Below are 18,067 nucleotides of genomic sequence, written 5' to 3' on the forward strand. Positions count from 1 at the left end.
CATCTTATTGTCATTTGAAAGAATGAAAAAGTATAAACTCAACCTCCCACATAATTGAACATAATCCTTTAGGTTATTTAGACGAATCAGAATAAAAAATAAAAATACTTGGACAATTTCCTGATATTCAGATAACCTCAGATTTGCTAGAGCTATGACCTTCCAGTTTTGCTTTCGGAAGTGCCTAATAAACAATAATTTTCATATATGTATATTGTTTTATTTTTCTGTGTGGCGAAAAATAGCATTCGCACCATGGGCAAAAATGTGTTACCGGCTCTCAATATTTTCTTGAAACCCGATTTCGAGCCGGAAAAGTCTCATTTTCGGCCCTAGGTGCGAAATATACTATTGTATTTCACCGGATCTCGAAAATGACTCTAACGATTCTCACTAAATTCAGAATATAGTGGGTTTATAATATAAATTGCACTAGGTCTCATCCCTGAGAAAACTCGCTGAAGCACATTGAAAGGATAATTATTATTCATCGTTGGAAAAAACAGCTGATAATAATTATTTCGTCGTCTGTTGTTGATGGAAGTGAGTGAGCAAGGTCATGTGTGTGGGACTGTGTCAAAATTATGACTCAGCTGTTGAACTTTCAATCAGGTACTAAGTGCCGGTTGCAAAAAAGCTGGGTCATTTTCAATCCTGATTAATTCGAGTAGATCCATCTTTTTGAATGGTCTTCTCTGATTTGGTTCACGTGAAATATTAATCAGGATTAAAATGTAACCGGCTTTTGTGCAACCGGGCCTTTGTGAGGGAAATTTTTGCATTCCTCTGGGAATTAATCTCATTTTCTGTGATTAGATAGAACATTTCTGTATGAACGATGAATGTTATTATAATTTCTTGTTTCGTAATAAATTTCTTATGCTTTTGTAATCCACAGCGAAGCTCGGTCCCCGATATCAAGTAATTATATTTTGATAATATTTGATTATTTTCAATATTATATCACATGTTTTTGTGGCTCCTTTGAAAGAACTTCTGAGATACCTTAGAATCAAGTCAATTAAAAATTTTTATTCGCAATTCAAACAATTGAAGGGTTTGAATTGAATTGAGGGTTTGTAGGAAACCCGAAGGTTTTTCGGCAGGTGCCCAGTTACAAAAAAAAACAAGTAACAGGAGTTAAATAAACTTGGACAAAATAAATATAACAAACATTCCAAAGATTTTAAGTATAAGATGAAAGAAGACAAATACAAAGTGCAATAATAAAAAAAGAAATACACATCAGATTTTGCTAGAGAATTAATAAATATTGAAGGTCCTGTCAAACCTGAAGGTTTTTCGGCGGGTGCCCAGTTACAAAAAAAAAACAAAACAAAAGTTGAATAAACTTAGACAAAATAAATATGACACTTCAAAGATTTCAAGTATAAGATAAAGGAAAGAAATACAATGTGCAAAAAGAAATATAATTATTTCAGATTTTGCTAGAGAATTGGGAAAATAACGAAAATTTATTAGAAAGGGATTAAATAAAAAATGAAAAGGGAAAACTGTTCGAATTGGATAGTGCTGAATGTTGTAGTTTTGATCTAATACATATCCATATTTCTCAATAGTCCCGATCCTTCATAACAGAAGCCTCTCATAAACAAAAGAGGCCTACATGTAAATCAGAGTTGGGATTGAATTGAAAAATCTTCAATAAAATGTATGAATTCAGGGCTACTAACTTGTATTTATAGAATAGAATTATAGTACCCTTTAAAATTCAAAAAAATATTAAAAAACAAGAATACAAATTGTAATGTAACTACTAGTTTAATATTGTAGTTACATTACAATTTGTATACTTGTTTTTTAATATTTTTTTCAATTTTAAAGGGTACTAATAATAATTCTCCTTTAAGAAGACTACATTATTGGAGAGTGAGTTAGCTGAAAGTAGAAGATCAATGATAAAAACATATTAAATAGCACTCCAGATTAACTTTCATTGTGAATCAGGAGATACTACACCCACATTCAAGAGTATTCACTCATATATTATCAAGCTCAACAAGAAGAAATAGAGAGAGTTTTGCGAGTGAATCATGAGGTTATGAACTTTTTTATTATCATTTATCTCTAGTTTTACTCAAAATGAAAAGGATTTGAGTGAAATATTTTGTTTTTAATCAGTTTTTGAATATCAAAATTCAAAATTTTCAGTTTAGTAATTAGTTTTGAAGTGGAAATTGGACTTTTTGAATTAAAAGTGAAATCTTAATCTCTTTTTTTGAAACTTTTATTTGTAAAAATTTGGGAGAAGACAGTTTTGGGCTAATGTCTGTTGTCTTCTCCCAATCATATTATATTTAATATAATTATGATTTGTAATTGTTAATGAAATAAATAAATAAAATTACAATAAAGCTCCATCTCTATACAGTACAAGTCTACAAGTATACTAATCGGAACAATAAAAACTAACGACTGAACATTCAAATGAAGCAAGTCTTATAAGTCTGCCTAGTCTCAGTCTACAAGGCAATTAAACTAAACACAGTGATTGTTCCTATGCTGTGATAGAACTAAAACAGTTCAACACTTTTCGAGTAAAACACAGAGATTATAGCTCAGATGTAGTAGCAGGTGGCTACTAATTTTGTAACAAACTTTTTCAACAGCCGACTTCTTTTTTCTAACATCAGTCTGAGTTGAAAATAACACAAAAGCAGTTAATCTGACTACAAATCTGAATTTATTTTAGTTGTTCCTGCCTCTGTTGTCTGGAAAAAAGAGAGAGAGGGGAAAAAGAGAGAGAAATAGAGATGATTTTAGTTTTGAAATGACAGAACTGTCATGTCTGTTTGCTGGTTGAAACTGTTAGTTGCCCAAAATAGCAATCTTTATTTTTAAACTTCACACATTAACGCAGGAACGAATGGAGATTGGGATCACTGAAGAAACAGTTAGTATTCCAGCAGTTTCATCTCCAATTATTATTAAATAACGATTTCATGATATTGTGAAGAACTTTGTTTCCTAGTTACTTTTGGGAGTGTAATCCTATTATTAACTATGAATAACCAATATCATTGTTCTCGTTCGAGTATTACACTATTTCAAACTAAAATATTCAAAAGTTCATCCCTGCATTGAAGCTGAGTAGGATAGACTTCAGTTTCAGTTTATCTTCGAACTATACAAAGTACATTTAAAATTTGAAGACACAGAAAAAGAATAAATAAGAACAGAAATTAGAGTTTCATTTACGAATCTTGTTACGAGAAAATTTCAACTGAAAATTCTGAGCTGAATTTTTTTTCAATTATTCATTATTTTTACCAGAAAGCACTGACCGGGATTGATTGATTGATTGATTGATTGATTGATTGAGTACTTTATTTATGTAGATTACAATATATACTGGCTTATACACTTATATACAATAGCTTACAATACAGCAAAATTATAGATGAATTTACATAATATAGACTAAGAAAATAATTATTGAACTGTATATGATATGAAAAAGCAATTTGTAATATAATAACTATAGATAATTATATTATTATGCATCTACATAAATTGGCGGAGCTTTGGACATATCAATGTCCATTCTTCGGAAAGAATATTAAAAAATAATATCCTTCCCACTAACTCTCTACCAAACTAAGGATACTCCTTGAAGTCCAATGAAGGGTTATGATTGAACTTTACTGAAATTGAGTTCATTTTCACCCAAAAACAACAAAAACTGAGAATTTTTAATTTTGACGATTGAGAAACTGGATAAAAAACAAAAATATTACACTCGAATTACCGAATTATTATTATACTCGAATTACGAATTTAATTGAAAATTTTTGACGTAAATTTTACAAAATTTAGAGTCATAAAAACACAACTCACTAATTGCTACCAAATCAGGACCTGAAATGGAATAGACGCAAGGTTTGAAGACGGATGCTTTCTATTATAAAATTACGATGAAAGGGAATCTTTATCAAAGAAAAAATAGAATTATGAAAATTGTAAATGATCTGGTCTCTGTTCAAAGCAACAGTTGCAGCAAAAGTAGGATAAATCTTTGTGATCTACCCAGATACAAATTTTTTAGTATAATGTATATTTGGATTGTAAATTTTTGTGATCTGTAGTTGTGTTTTCATAACTTCATTTGGACTATTTAAATAAAATTAGGGGGAGAAACAATTTTGGGTTTATCCTATTGATTCTCTCCAAATCATTAATTTGATATTGAGATTGTGAAATGTGAATAAATAAATAAAGAGCTTGCGAGAAAGAAGCGTACATGTGTATTTTCAAGAAAATTGAACGTTCATGAAGTAGCGCTGTCCATAGACGAATGAAGGATGGAGAACAAAAATCCCTCTTGAAATTAAACAACAATAAGTGGAATGAAGAGTTCAAGGAAGAAGGGGGTTGCGAAGAAGAATGACCCTTCTCTAAATTGCTTTGCTACTGCACACCAATTGTATTGTCCAGCACCCTGTATAATATTATACTCTCCTCTCACCCCTCCTCCCCTCTCTTACCATCCAGTAAGTCCCGCACTTACGAAGTCCAATACTTCGCAATCTAAATTACAAAGTCCGGCCGATCCTCTCAATCCTTTAAGTTGAGTTTCATAATTCCGAGTTCCAATTTAATGCCGACGTAATATGAATTTGCTCAACACGGATGACTTAATTCGGGAAACTGGAACGAGAGTACGCAAGTGGAATCAGTGTATAATAGCATTACGTTATATAAATGTACAATGTTGAAGAGTTATTGAGGAGATGGACCTGGAATGGACGTTGCATGTAGGGGATTAAGAGCTCTTGAGCGGATTAGAATGTCGAAGAGTGGAATCTACATTGAAAGTTACCGGGAGATTGTTCTTGTTGACGAGAAACTTGAAGAAATTCTAAATCTGGCCGTACACGGTATGGATTTTAAACAAGTATCAGTATAAAATAGAGTATCTTTGAATGGTTCTGTTCATTGGAAGAAACAAAACAACGAACTACTTACTATAGTCCAACAACTAACTCTTTTTTTAATGTATCTAATCATTTTTCTATACTGAAAATTTATAGAATATTCAATAGACTACAACTCCACTACAGTAGGCCTATTGGTCGTTCTCGATTCATGTTGAATTGGAAACTATTTTTCAGAATATTATAACCTTTATACACTATACAATTTGGTCGTTTTCGAATGGTGTTAAATTGGAAACTGTTCATCCAGAATTATAACTTAATTATTACTTTAAAATCGGGGCACCGAGCTTCGCTCGTTATTTTTATTTATTGATAAACAGAACACAATTCTCTAAAATGATCGTGTTTATATTTACTTATTATAGTTATTATATATACGTCAACTTATGAATTTCGTGGATGCGATATTTTGATTTTCCACAGAATCACTCGCTAACTTTTTACTATCCACAGACGACGAAAGTCTCAGCTGTTTCAGCCAAGGATAAATTATCCTTTTAATGTCGTTCAGCGAGTTTTCCCAAGGATGAGACCTAGTGCAATCGAATTTTAATATCATAAACCTTATATGTTCCAAATTTCGTGAAAATCGTTGGAGCCGTTTTCAAGATCCGTTGATCATAAATAACCAGATAAAAAAATAACCAGATATTCAAATAAAAAAAGACATACAGAAATGCTCGCTTCATATATTATAATAGGGTATACGATTTTATAGTTCCTCATCGATCATAACCATCAACGATGGTTGACCGTTCAATCAAAAATCTTTCTTTTATACTTTACACAATAAAATCAAGGACGAGACAATATTAGGCGTTTTCAGAGTCGGCAGGGCAGGAAGCTCTTCAATTGGCTGATTGTGTTGGTGCCTGAAAAAACGCCTTATATGGTTCCAACTTATTTATATTAGGTAATATCTATGTCTGAGTATTTCTTATCAACTAGTAACCCCCCGGGTTTTAGAACTCGCTCATGAACTGTTGTATTGTAATCTTTGAAACCAGCAACTTTCAATTATACAGAGTTGGTGAAGATTATGGAAACAGTAATACATTATTTCGATAGAGAGTTCCAAGAGTTAATGAATGACGAGAACCGCACACTGATATCTCAACCCGTATCAGTTTGTTGATTTAAACGTTGTAAATTATGTTGTACAGCTGAAATCATGTGTCAGCGCATGTCTTTGATAGCTCCCAAATAGTCTCAGCTGATGTTATGAATGAATGGAGGAACTGTAGTAATTGCATGCAATGAATTCTTCAGCTGAATAAATGATAAATCACAACAAATTTTTTTCTTATGCACTCTCAATGTTATTTTATATCCTGAAAAAAGACGAAGGAGTATATCAATTTTGTTGTCCAACGAACTTGACTTGCAAAAAGGTTCAAAGAATATGTGTTCAAAATTTGAAGTTTATTGATGAATTTATTCTTTCTTAAGTTATTGTAGAATATACAAACAGACGGACAACAACTTTAACCTTCAGTAAGTCGAAAGTTGAACTCGCTATCGCTCGTTCAATGAGAATTGAATTTTCCTATTCGAGAATACGGTACGATAACAGATATTTCAACGTTGTGCTACAGAGAATACGAAGATGCTCCCTCCAGCAAAAAGCGAATGAAAATAATAAGTATCTTATCTATACAACAGCTTCCTCATTATTCCTCTTTTTTACTTGGAAAATGCTCTTATCTATGTTAATTATCATTCTTCCCTGTCCTCTTTAAATTTCAATTTGCATTCAAGCTACTTCCAGATTCACTACCAAGAGTTCTGAATGATTGCAATATTATTGAAATCCTACGCTTTGTTTTTGAGAGATGGATTTCGAATACAACATTATTATCACCTTATGTGTAATCAGTTCTCATTTTATTATTGTCTCATGATTCAATCAACATAAATAATATAAAATGAATATATTTCACTTGTATTGAGTAGCCTACATAGACTGAGTGATTTAATAAAATGGAGTTGAGTTGTTAGGTCAACGTATTTGAAAATCAGTTCCAACCGTCCATAATTGGTCACCCAAACCAATTTCTTTTAAATCGATAGATATTTATGTAAGTTCAGACTGCTAGGAGTTAATGACTATCTAAAAACTCAATTTTTTTAATGATTTAGACGTTATCAAACACTATTGAAAATGGAGGAATAAAGAGGGAAACACTCATTTTTTTCATTATTGATTTATTTATTTATTTTATTGGCAATTACAAATCATAATTATAATATGATTGGGAGAAGACAACAGGCATAGCCCAAAACTGTCTTCTCCCAAATTTTTACAAACAAAAGTTTCAAAAAAGAATAAGGTTAAGATTTCACTTTCATTCTAAATAGTCCAATTTCCACTTCAAAACTAATGACTAAACTAAAAATTTTGAATTTTGATATTTGAAAACTGATTAAAAACAAAAATATTTCACTCAAATCTCTATAAATTGGAAATTTTTGAGTAATTTTGCAAAATTTTGAGCCAGAAAAGAAACACAACTCCACTATTAGCACAGCTGATCCATTATTATTTAATTTTTTCCACATTTTATGACAAATTATCATGAGATATTATATTGAACATCATAAGCCGTGTCCACACTGAACAAATGTTCGACACACATGTCCGGCAAACATGTTTGTTGAGGAGCTCAGGGACAAACATTCTAAAAAGTTTGGACAATCATTGTTTTTCAAAAAATTACTGTTTTTCCAAACATTTTCAGTGTTTGCTGTAAAACATAAAACCTTTTCTCCTCACTTACAAATATTTTGTTTGGTGACGCGTCCACACTGGCAACGGGCAAACATTGTTTGTCAAACATAATAAAATTTGCCCAAACTGTTTCAACAAACATGTTTGTCGAACATTTGTTCAGTGTGGACATGGCTATATTATTGAATTATCCCTTATTCCTATCAGAAAACTTTCTACTACCTATGGTAGTCGACAGTGTGATAAATGAAATTTATAGTTACCAATGTTTCCAGCTTGAATTTACATTATTCGTTCAACTTGAAAATATCTATCACATAAGGTGAAGTTTGGTAACCCTAGTACTCATTTCAGTATTTTTTTTTAAACAAACAAATCTCCCAACCAAATCAGACATTTCTTTTTGAGGCCTACACCCTTCTACAACACAATTTACTAGGAAAATAACTGTTCCCAACAAAACCTTTTCTTGAAAACTTATGAGGCGTTTCATTTTTCTGGGAAACCACTCCCGGTAAAAAGGTGTAGAATAACGTCTTTACTCGAACTAGGTTTGAATATTATTTCATAACTCAAGAGAAGGAAATTGTAGTGAGGGGGTTGGTAGTAGTATACGATTGCTGGGCCAATTACCACGCGTTCCTTAAATTATTTTAGTTGGTGGATGAAGTGAGGGGAGGAGGAGTTCAAAGTTGGCCGAAACGAGACGAGGTCTCGAATTTGGATGTGGGGATCGCACCCTGGCCGGGACAGGGGTCCCAGAGCACGAATATTTCAGGGGTTTTAGTCGGGGGCTGCCTTCGTACCACAAGGAATTCTACCCACAGTTCTTGCCACCTAAAGACTCTCTCCTACATAGAGGGGCGAAAAACACTAAATTCACAGCCCTCCCCTTTTTTGCAGGGAGAGAGGGCGGTTCTCTCCCTTCAAATGTTTAAATATCTCACACATTTTACCATGTTACTTCTTTGAAAGTCGTCGGCCCAACTTTCAAATTACATGCTCATTAAAAATTTGGCGATAGCCTGCGATTAGATGGGAGAGGCCGCTGGCTGTGAGGCGCATGTTCGTTCCTCTTATATATTTTGGGAGAAAAAAAGATCTGGTTAATTTTTCACCAGTTCTTCCAAGGCAAACTCCGAGTAAAGTTTACTATGAGGGGAAAAATTATATTCCTATTTTCAAATAAGACTCTCCAATAGAGGATTATGATGGAATTCTGTTCACACTGTATTGCAAAGACTCACCACTCAAATTCTATGGGCCGGTTTCCGAGCTCGGGATTTGGCTAAGTTCTAGACTTTGAACAGCTGGAGTCAGAAAACTGGTTTTCCGAAACGGGGCATAATCGTAGTCATTGATATAGTCACGTTTTAATTAAATTTCGAAAACTAGAAAATTGAACATAAATAAAATGAAGAGAAAATAGTGTAAAGTTTCAGCTATTATGAATTATTGAGGAATGTTTCCAATTACTTTTTGGTAAAAAAGTTTCCAATAATTATAGAAATGAGAAAATAAAAACTGCCACTACTGTCATAAAAACTGCGACTACGCCCCGTTTTGGAAAGCCAATTTTCTTAATCCAGGTGTTTAAAGTCAAGAACTTAGCTAAATTCCGAGCTCGGAAACCGAGCCTCAATGTGTGCTATCCATAAAATATGTAGGCTTCAGTCAATCTGTGCTTTAATAATAATAATAATATCGAGTGACCTGGCTGGCTCAGGTCTGGTGTCAGAGTTTTCAGGTCGCAGCTGATCAATTTCAGGGTCTCTGACATGACCTAACGACTGCTTTTTAGGCAGCCGGGACCGACGGATAACGTGTCCATCCGAAACTAAAAACAATTTTTAATTATGCTTTAATAAACAATTTGTTTTATTATCCCTTATTAGAGGCTGGCTCGTTTATTTTTGCAACATAGAATAGACGATTTCATCACAGATGAAGAACTCAGATTCCAGAGCATGAAAACAGCTGACAAATTTATTGAATTGCTGTCAATTATTTTAGAATAATAATGAATTCATGAGTGAATGATTATTGTTGTTGTAAATAAAATTTTAAATCTGTGTACCCTTTCAACTAATGGCATCAGTAGCCGAAACATGTCGTGACAAAATAATTTAAAAAGGGTACTCAAATTTTAATTTTTATCTACATTCAAAAGTAGCCCTAAGGAAAAAAGATAATTGTTGTTACCTGTATGATTGTCTTGTACTGTGTATTGAGCGTCTTGCCATGCACACTGTCTGAGGATGCCCTGGGTCCTCGGATACACGCCGCCATCTTGAATTCATCAGCTGATACTCCTCATCCATTTAGACACCATCACACCATCACACCACCATCACCACCAAAAACACCAACACTTTCATCACTATTATCACCAACACCACATCACTGCAACAAAAGAACAAATATACACGAAAATTAGACTGGTTGATAGCAAGTGATAAAAAGTTTATAGTCACTATTTATCAGTACATACATATTTGGATAGGATACTTCACGATGAATGGAGGAAATTTTTTGTTAAAACTGATTCGGTGATGTTTTTGTCAGTTTAAGAATTTATTATTTACTTTATTAACATCAAGCTACTTACTTATGTGAAGTATCAATTCAAATGACATTTTATTGGATTCAATTTACCAACATTTACTCATTTCATTCCTACTGTCATTCTGACTTCTATTCTTTAAACTGGAATGTTTGGTGTAATAGGTATAATGGGAAATGTATTCCAGGATAGGTAGGAATTTCCAATCAATAGGAGTGAGTTGAGTTTCTTTTCAAGTTTTAAAACTCCAAGTTATTATTTTTAAGTTCTAAATTTTTCAGTTATCAGTGATGATTTAGTGAAGAATTCTTATTTAATTTGATTTTCATTTTTTCTAAATTCTAAATTCCTAGTTTATAAATACTTTTAACTCAAAATTGGACAAGAATCATGAAGTGTAAATAACCTATTTTTGGACAATTTCTATCCAAATTTGGGAAAGGAACAGTTTTGGGCTTTAAGCCTGTTGTTCATTCCCCAATCATTCATAGTTGAGAGTGAAATATTGTATCCATCAATGTATGAATAAATAAATAAATAAATCCTGATCAATATTGGATAGAATGTACAAATAATTAAATTAGTATTCCAACTAGTTGGCACAATGAGGCTCGAAACTACTCTATCCAGTCTAATTCTAATTTTAAGAATATTCCCCTCTATGAGAATTCTATTTTCGAAACTCCACATTAATATCCTCCCTGATAGAGGAAGAAGAAAGAGAAGAATTAGAATCTGAAGAGAGGCTATTGGGTGGAAATTGGCCAGAGAGAAAAATGTGACAGGAAAAAGTATGAGAATAATATTATAAACGTTTAGAAATACTTGAATCGAGTAATACAATATATGATCTTGCACATGCGTTGATTATTGAGGAAGAGGTTTGTTCAACAGAATAAGGAATAGTGTCGGTATAAAGTATTTTTATAAGTTCATTGTAGCATGAACTTATTTCTTCATGACATTTTTTATTCGTTAATAATTGAGGAAGACGTTTGTTCAACAGGATAAGGAATAGTTTCAGTATAAAATATTTTGTTATAAGTTGCATTGTTGTGTAAAGATATTTGATCATTCAAATTATCAATTTTTTCATTGATAAAATGAGTACGGGAGTGGCCGTAGTCGAGTGGATCAGATGCTGGCTTTATGATTCAGAGGCCCGGGTTCAAATCCCGGCCCGGGCAAGATATTTATCTCGGCCACTCCCGTGTTTCGGATGGACACGATAAGCCGTCGGTCCCGGCTGCCTAAAAAGCAGTCGTTAGGTCATGTCAGAGGCCCTGAAATTGATCAGTTGCGACCTGAAAACTCTGACACCAGACCTGAGCCAGCCAGGTCACTCGATATTATTATTATTATTATCAATTTTTTCATTTTTTAATTGGAGTGAGAACCATTCGGATTGAAAGAACTTGTATTTTAGTTGTAAATTGTGGTAAATGAATCAGATGTCTTCGAGCACGTTAACAATTTACAAGAAGTGTTGTGAGAGAAAGATTATATATGTGAGCCAGGAATAAGAATCAAATCAAAGGAAAAGCTTCACAATGTGAAAGTTTTTGAAAAAAAACAATATTGAATGTGAAAAACCTTTTATGAAGAGTAGCCTAGTTCAATTGAAAAGAAACAATCAAAATTATGGAAATTGGAGTATTTATAGGTCAATGCTCTATAGTAAAAATAATAGACAGACCAAGCTTAGTAGAAAAGGATTCAGGGGACAGAAAATGATAAAACTGTAGAAAATAGCTCGAACTAAGGAAGCAGAATGACTCAAACCAAATATCTCAGTAGCAAAAGAAGAAGTTGAATGGACTAGAAACAACATCGGAATAGCAAAAATAAACATGTGTGTTTCCCCATTAGCCGGTTGAGGAGAATAACACTGCACTGCACTCAAAATTCTCAGTGTTTTATTTACAGGATACTTTTTGTGTAGTTGAGAAGTTGATATTGTGGTAATTATTCATATTAAATAAAAAAGACTAAGATATTGTCAAAAAACCACAGATTTATGTGGTATTTTTTTTCTCTTGACAATTTCTTAGTCTTTTTCATTTAATATTTACAGGATAAAAATTCGATTGAGTCATTGTCAATATTGTAGAACCGTTCCATAACAATTACAATTCAATTTACAGGATACTTTGATTTTGTCTTACCCTTTCTTATAGAAAAAAATTCTACATGGTAATCTTACTGAAGTCATAAATAACATACACACAATACTAACAGAATTAATACTGTAATCACACAGCAACTTTTCATCTCACTTAAATCATAATAAAATATTTTGCCACCATTTCGGATCCTATTGCTTGTTCCTATTGCATCATCCTGCAATTCGAATAAAATATTCAGCAAACGCATTCCGTGTTCATTTCTTACATTGAACACTATGACCACCAGACACTTCAAGTCCCTGTATTGAATATCAATAACTTCTAATCATCAACTTCAATCTACGCGCCTTGAAAACCATTGATTTAATATTCCAAGCAAATGCTGCCAAATTCTGAGCAAGACATCGTGACTTATCCTGGGTCAACATGGATATATAGACAACTTGATGGATTATAGATATTATGATTGAACAGTCGTGTTTGGATAGATTATTTTCAAAGATATTGCAATGCAAAGGTTATTGTCACCATAAGGATGCATGTTCAATACATTTCGATACATGCTATTTTACATAGAATTTATCACCAATATTCATGTTTTGCCAATTTTGGAACAAATCCAAGTATTTTATCTCTTTACATTATCTGGATATTCTTGTTGATACATCGATGCAATTGAAGAAAATAAGTTCCTCCATGAATTTTTCATGAGTGCCTCTTGTTTTTAGGTGACACATTTGGAAATTGATCAGAGAATTTTCAGCAAAATAATTTAAATTTGAAAGAAAAACCTGTTCCAATATCTCAAGATGTTTGATTCAAGAATGGTAATCAGTTTACTCAAGCTACCTACCCCAAAAAGGACTTTATTTTGGAATTGTCATTGTCTAACGGCGATGTTTTCTTAGTAAGTATCCAATGAGGGATTGAGTCCAAAAACTATTCTTTATAATTATTTTTTCGGGTTCCTTCTCACATAGAATATAGAACTTCTCCTTGTCAAGTAGAGTCTCTAAGTCTAAGTGTCGGTTGCACAAAAGCCGGTTAAATTTTAATCGTGATAAATTCCACGAGAACTAATCAGACAAGCCGTCTTTTCAAAAAGGCCTTCTCTGATTAGTTCTCGTGAAATTTAACCGGCTTTTGTGCAAGCGGGCCTAAGAATAATTTGAAGCCGAAAATGATGGTATACAAAGCTACGGCAGAATACTAAAGCTCGAATTAATAGCCACTTGATATTTTCCGGAATCTTTGGAATATAAATAATTTCTTTGAGGATGATGCCCATTCGAGCCTTTTGCTCGAATGCAAATTAGCATTTGCTAATTATTTAGCAAATACCTACGGTAATGGAAGGTGCGAAGGTGATTAGATGAGATGGTAAAACGTCGATAGCTACTGGCGTGATTCGAACCCACGACCAGGTAGCGCTACAGGAAGGGAGGCTACAACGCCTCTGTCGTCTAGGCTACCTTGGCCGGCAATACAAATTAATATATGAGTGAATAAAGTAAGATATCGACTTAATTTCACAGAAGAAGAACGATGGTGTGAGTCAATTTTGTTGTCCAACGAACTTGACCTGTAAAAAGGTTCGAAGAATTCGTGTTCAAAATTTGAAGCTGATTCTCTCTAAAGTTGTTGTCGAACATACAATCAGAAAACGACTTTGGCCTTCAGTAAGTCAAAAGTTAGAACTTCGCTAACGCTCGTTCAATTAACGTATTCATTCTCATTGTTATTTGGAATCAGTCTCAGGTTGACGTTGTTGCAATCCAAATCGGTACTGTAGATAGGATAAGGATAAATGACTTCCTTGACATCCACTCCTTCACAATTAGTCACAATAGATCATCAAGTGACTCTAACAGAGGAAATAGCATCAGAGTACACCCAAAGTACACGTAGAGTTGCTAGAAGTGAGGGGATCCTAAACGAGAATTGAGCAATGAATGAACAGGCATTGATCTTCACACAAAGTGACTGGCGACACATATATCTTAGTTATCCAGCTGCTCTCCACCTCTAGTGGGGCCAATTTTCGAAAATCACGTGACATTCGAAAACAAAGTGCCTGAGCAATTACACCCACAGCCCGAAATAGGAAGAGGGAGGATTAAAAAATCTCCCACTCCCCCAAGAACTACCAACAAATAAAAACCCTAGGGTGACTCTCTCACACGCACACCCCCCTCCACCACTAGAATGGGATTGAAAATTAAAAATTAAACCAATTGCCCCTCTAAATGTGACTACATGGATTTATCCTGATTACCTATAGGCATCCCAAACACTGTTTGTGCCCTTGGGGTAAGAGTTAAATTGCCGCTCTGCGTAAATTCAATCAGCCGAATTGGCTTCACCGATAATAAATTATCATTTCGATTGTGACTTTGCTGGCAAGTGTGCTTTTCAGGTGGTAGGGAGAGAAACACTGTAATTTGCGGGTGTCATGTGGGTTATTATTTGATTGCAACTGGGCATGATCAAAGGAAAATCCAAAAACTATACCGTACATTTTAATCACAGGTTCGTTAGTCCATTAACGTACAGTACGTGAAATTCACAGTAAAATGCTTTACCATAGCCACCTCTAATACAAGGCCCCGACATACGATATTGCAACGTCGCAGTGTATGCCTAGAATCTAATTGACCGAGCGAAGTGAGGTCTAATATTCAAGTCGACGGTTTGGCACTTCTCTTAAGCAGGGAACCCACTATGCCGTCACCGTCAGGCGCCGTCCGACACCGACCGTCACCGTTGCGTACCGGTAACATTGCTTTGCATTGTTTTAAACGAACGGCAACCCACTATACCCGTCCGTCACCGGCCACGACCGTGTCCGTCAGTCACCGTCGGCCACCATTGCTGTTCGGGACATTCTTGCCGGATAGCCGGTCCGTTTTTTTTATCATTCTTCCAGTCGACATTCAACTATCAATGAAGTAAAATACACATAACAGCCAAAACTATCGTTGGTTTGACAATCTACTTGTAATAATATCTTCTTATTTGTCTGACAATTAAATCTTGCGAAAGTTCTAAAAATAGTGTTTTTACTATTGTTTCCTTATTTCCATTTATATTCTAACTTAACATCGTCTTTTTTTAAGTCGTCAAACAAATGATGAATTCACCATATTCGTTTCTTTTTCTGAAGATTTCGTGCACCCAGTACCTATGCTTCCTTCGTTTCTGTATCTCTTCTTCTTCAGCACATGCTGCGGCTATTACTAGCAATTCCTCGTCTGATGAACTCTCCATCGCAACTGATGCATTTCTTCTCGTTAGCTCCAGTTTTTGACGGAGCTAACCAGACGGGCAAGTGGGTTATCGCCGGAAAAATGACGGTGAAGGCGACGACTGACGGTGACGGTCGGTGCTGGACGGTGCCTGACGGTGACGGCATAGTGGGTTCCCTGCTTAAATGTTTGAATGTTTAAATGTTTATATGCTGCGCATTTACGGCGAAACGCGATAATAGATTTTCATGAAATTTGACAGGTATGTTCCTTTTTTAACTGCGCGTCGACCTTATATACAAGGTTTTTGGAAATTTTGCATTTCAAGGATAATATAAAAGGAAAAAGGAGCCTCCTTCATACGCCAATTTTAGATTAGAAATCAGACTATAGAATTATTCATCATAAATCAGCTGACATAATATGATTACACAGATGTGTGGAGAAGCCAGTCTATTGCTGTATTTCCATAAGGTCTATAGTTGTTTCAATCAGGTACTTGTGGATAAGAATACTGCGTGAGGTCTACTGTTCACAGAACTACTAGTATAATATGATTGGTGGAAAATATCAGCTGGTATTTTTTTAAATTTTTTTCACCAATCATGTATTAGAATTTAGGCCTACACTGCAAAGTTGCAATATCGTAGGCCGAGGCCTTGTATTAGAGGTTGCTATGCCTATACTCGATGTACATTTGAAGTACATTGAATTCAATCGAGAATAATTGAGAGAACTATAGAATAATTATTCGAATTGAGAATCAGATTCCTTCAAACATCCATTGTAGAATTATTGTCTTTATATAATAAAAATATCCTTCAAAATTGAAAATCATTCAAAATCTGAAGTTAAAATTGCGCTTTGGCACGACTACTAATATGAATGCTTGTGATTCAAAGCTATTTAATTCAATTTACACAATAAACAGAGATAATGTGGAATTTCTCCATATTAAGGTGAAATAAACGATATTGTGAGTTCCACTCAATTTATTTGAGCCAAACTTGAGTTTCAATGCAGTAAGGCATCATCTTCAGTGATATTTTTCGTTAGATTCTAACCGAGAGTTAGAGTCTAACCAGAAAGACCACTGAAGATGTTGCCTTGAAACTAGTGCATTGAACCTCAAGTTTGAATCGAATATTTATGTGGAACTGACAATATGGTTTTTATTATTCACGTTGCTATTTAATTCCTTGAGAAATGTTTTTCCCATTTTTTGAATCCTGAAAACATGATTACAATAATGAATTACGCATGACTGAAAATTGTAGTTTCAATTTTGCTGATTTCTGTGAGCAAATAACTGTTTCATTCATTTTTGGGAGTTAAATTTGAATTCCAACTTGAATATCTATCATCCTTCAGGCACATAAATAAAGAAGGAATTTCAAAAAACCTCTCAGATAGGAGTAATAACTCATGGAAAACACTGATAAAAGTCAGAGAGCATCAGAAGAATCTAAATTGTGACATTAAAAAACGTAATTTAGTTGAAAGCAACAACACATTTTCACCAATACTCGTGCTACATATAAAAATAACAGGCACCTCTTTTAAAAACTCCAAACATCTAAAAACACACTTAAATCTGTAGCAGGAGTTAATTTGGTTCACTGACCCCATGATGCTATTCTTAGGCCTCCACCCTCTCCTAATTCGTAAAATCTTTTTTTCAAAACCCATATACACTGCCTCTAATGCCCCAGAAAGGTGTAGAACCCGAAAAACTTCCCAAACCGTTCCAATATAACGACTTGTTCATTTTTATCTCTTCGGTAATAATGATACCGTTCAGAGTCCACTCACTTTTCATTCCTTAAAACAGTTGTGTTATCAGCTGGAAACACATTACATTGAGCTCAGGTACTTTTTGAACGGAAGTTGAGAGCATACTTTGGATAAGTAAAGCGCTAGAATGTCTGTAATAGACCAATAATAATAGCTATGTATGTTTGGAGACCCTTAACTATTATGTTCCTTCACTTTTTTGTCGATACTTTACGTTAGGAATGTATAGCTATAAAAAAGTGATGCTGATATTCCTAGAAATACTTATGTTCTTTCCGTTGCCAACACTATCTTTTCAATCCCTTGTTTTAGAAGAATAAAAGAATAATACCCTTTGTATAAAGAGTTTGTTACAGATTTTAAAATTACTCATGTTACACTATACGAGAAATACTAGATTACACCAGAGACAAGAAATATAGTTTATCCTTATCCTTATGCTTATCCTTTATCTATGATTACACTATATACGGGATAGTTTTTTTATGTAACTAATCAAATTATCCAAGTCACAATGTGGTTCAATAGTTCTACGACTTGCAAGTCATATCTTAGGGACAAAACAAGGACAAACAAGGAATTTATCTAAAATTCTTGTAGAAAATCCATGTTTTCAGATAAATTCAAGAATTAATCTAAAAAAGGAATATAAT

At 33.9% G+C, this 18,067-nt stretch overlaps 1 protein-coding gene across 2 annotated transcripts in view; it reads right to left on the reverse strand.

Annotated features, from left to right (window-relative positions):
* Positions 1-18,067, reverse strand: part of LOC111045932 (protein sickie) — a 512,310-nt gene that overhangs the window by 418,487 nt on the left and 75,756 nt on the right. For both annotated transcript variants that reach the window (XM_039433162.1, XM_039433161.1), the window contains exon 2: positions 9,889-10,089. In XM_039433162.1, the coding sequence (XP_039289096.1) occupies positions 9,889-9,975 (87 nt within the window). In that variant the 5' untranslated portion in view covers positions 9,976-10,089. The remainder of the gene's footprint in view (positions 1-9,888; positions 10,090-18,067) is intronic.

The sequence above is a fragment of the Nilaparvata lugens genome, chromosome 7 (assembly GCF_014356525.2).
Source record: "Nilaparvata lugens isolate BPH chromosome 7, ASM1435652v1, whole genome shotgun sequence".
Taxonomy (NCBI): domain Eukaryota; kingdom Metazoa; phylum Arthropoda; class Insecta; order Hemiptera; family Delphacidae; genus Nilaparvata; species Nilaparvata lugens.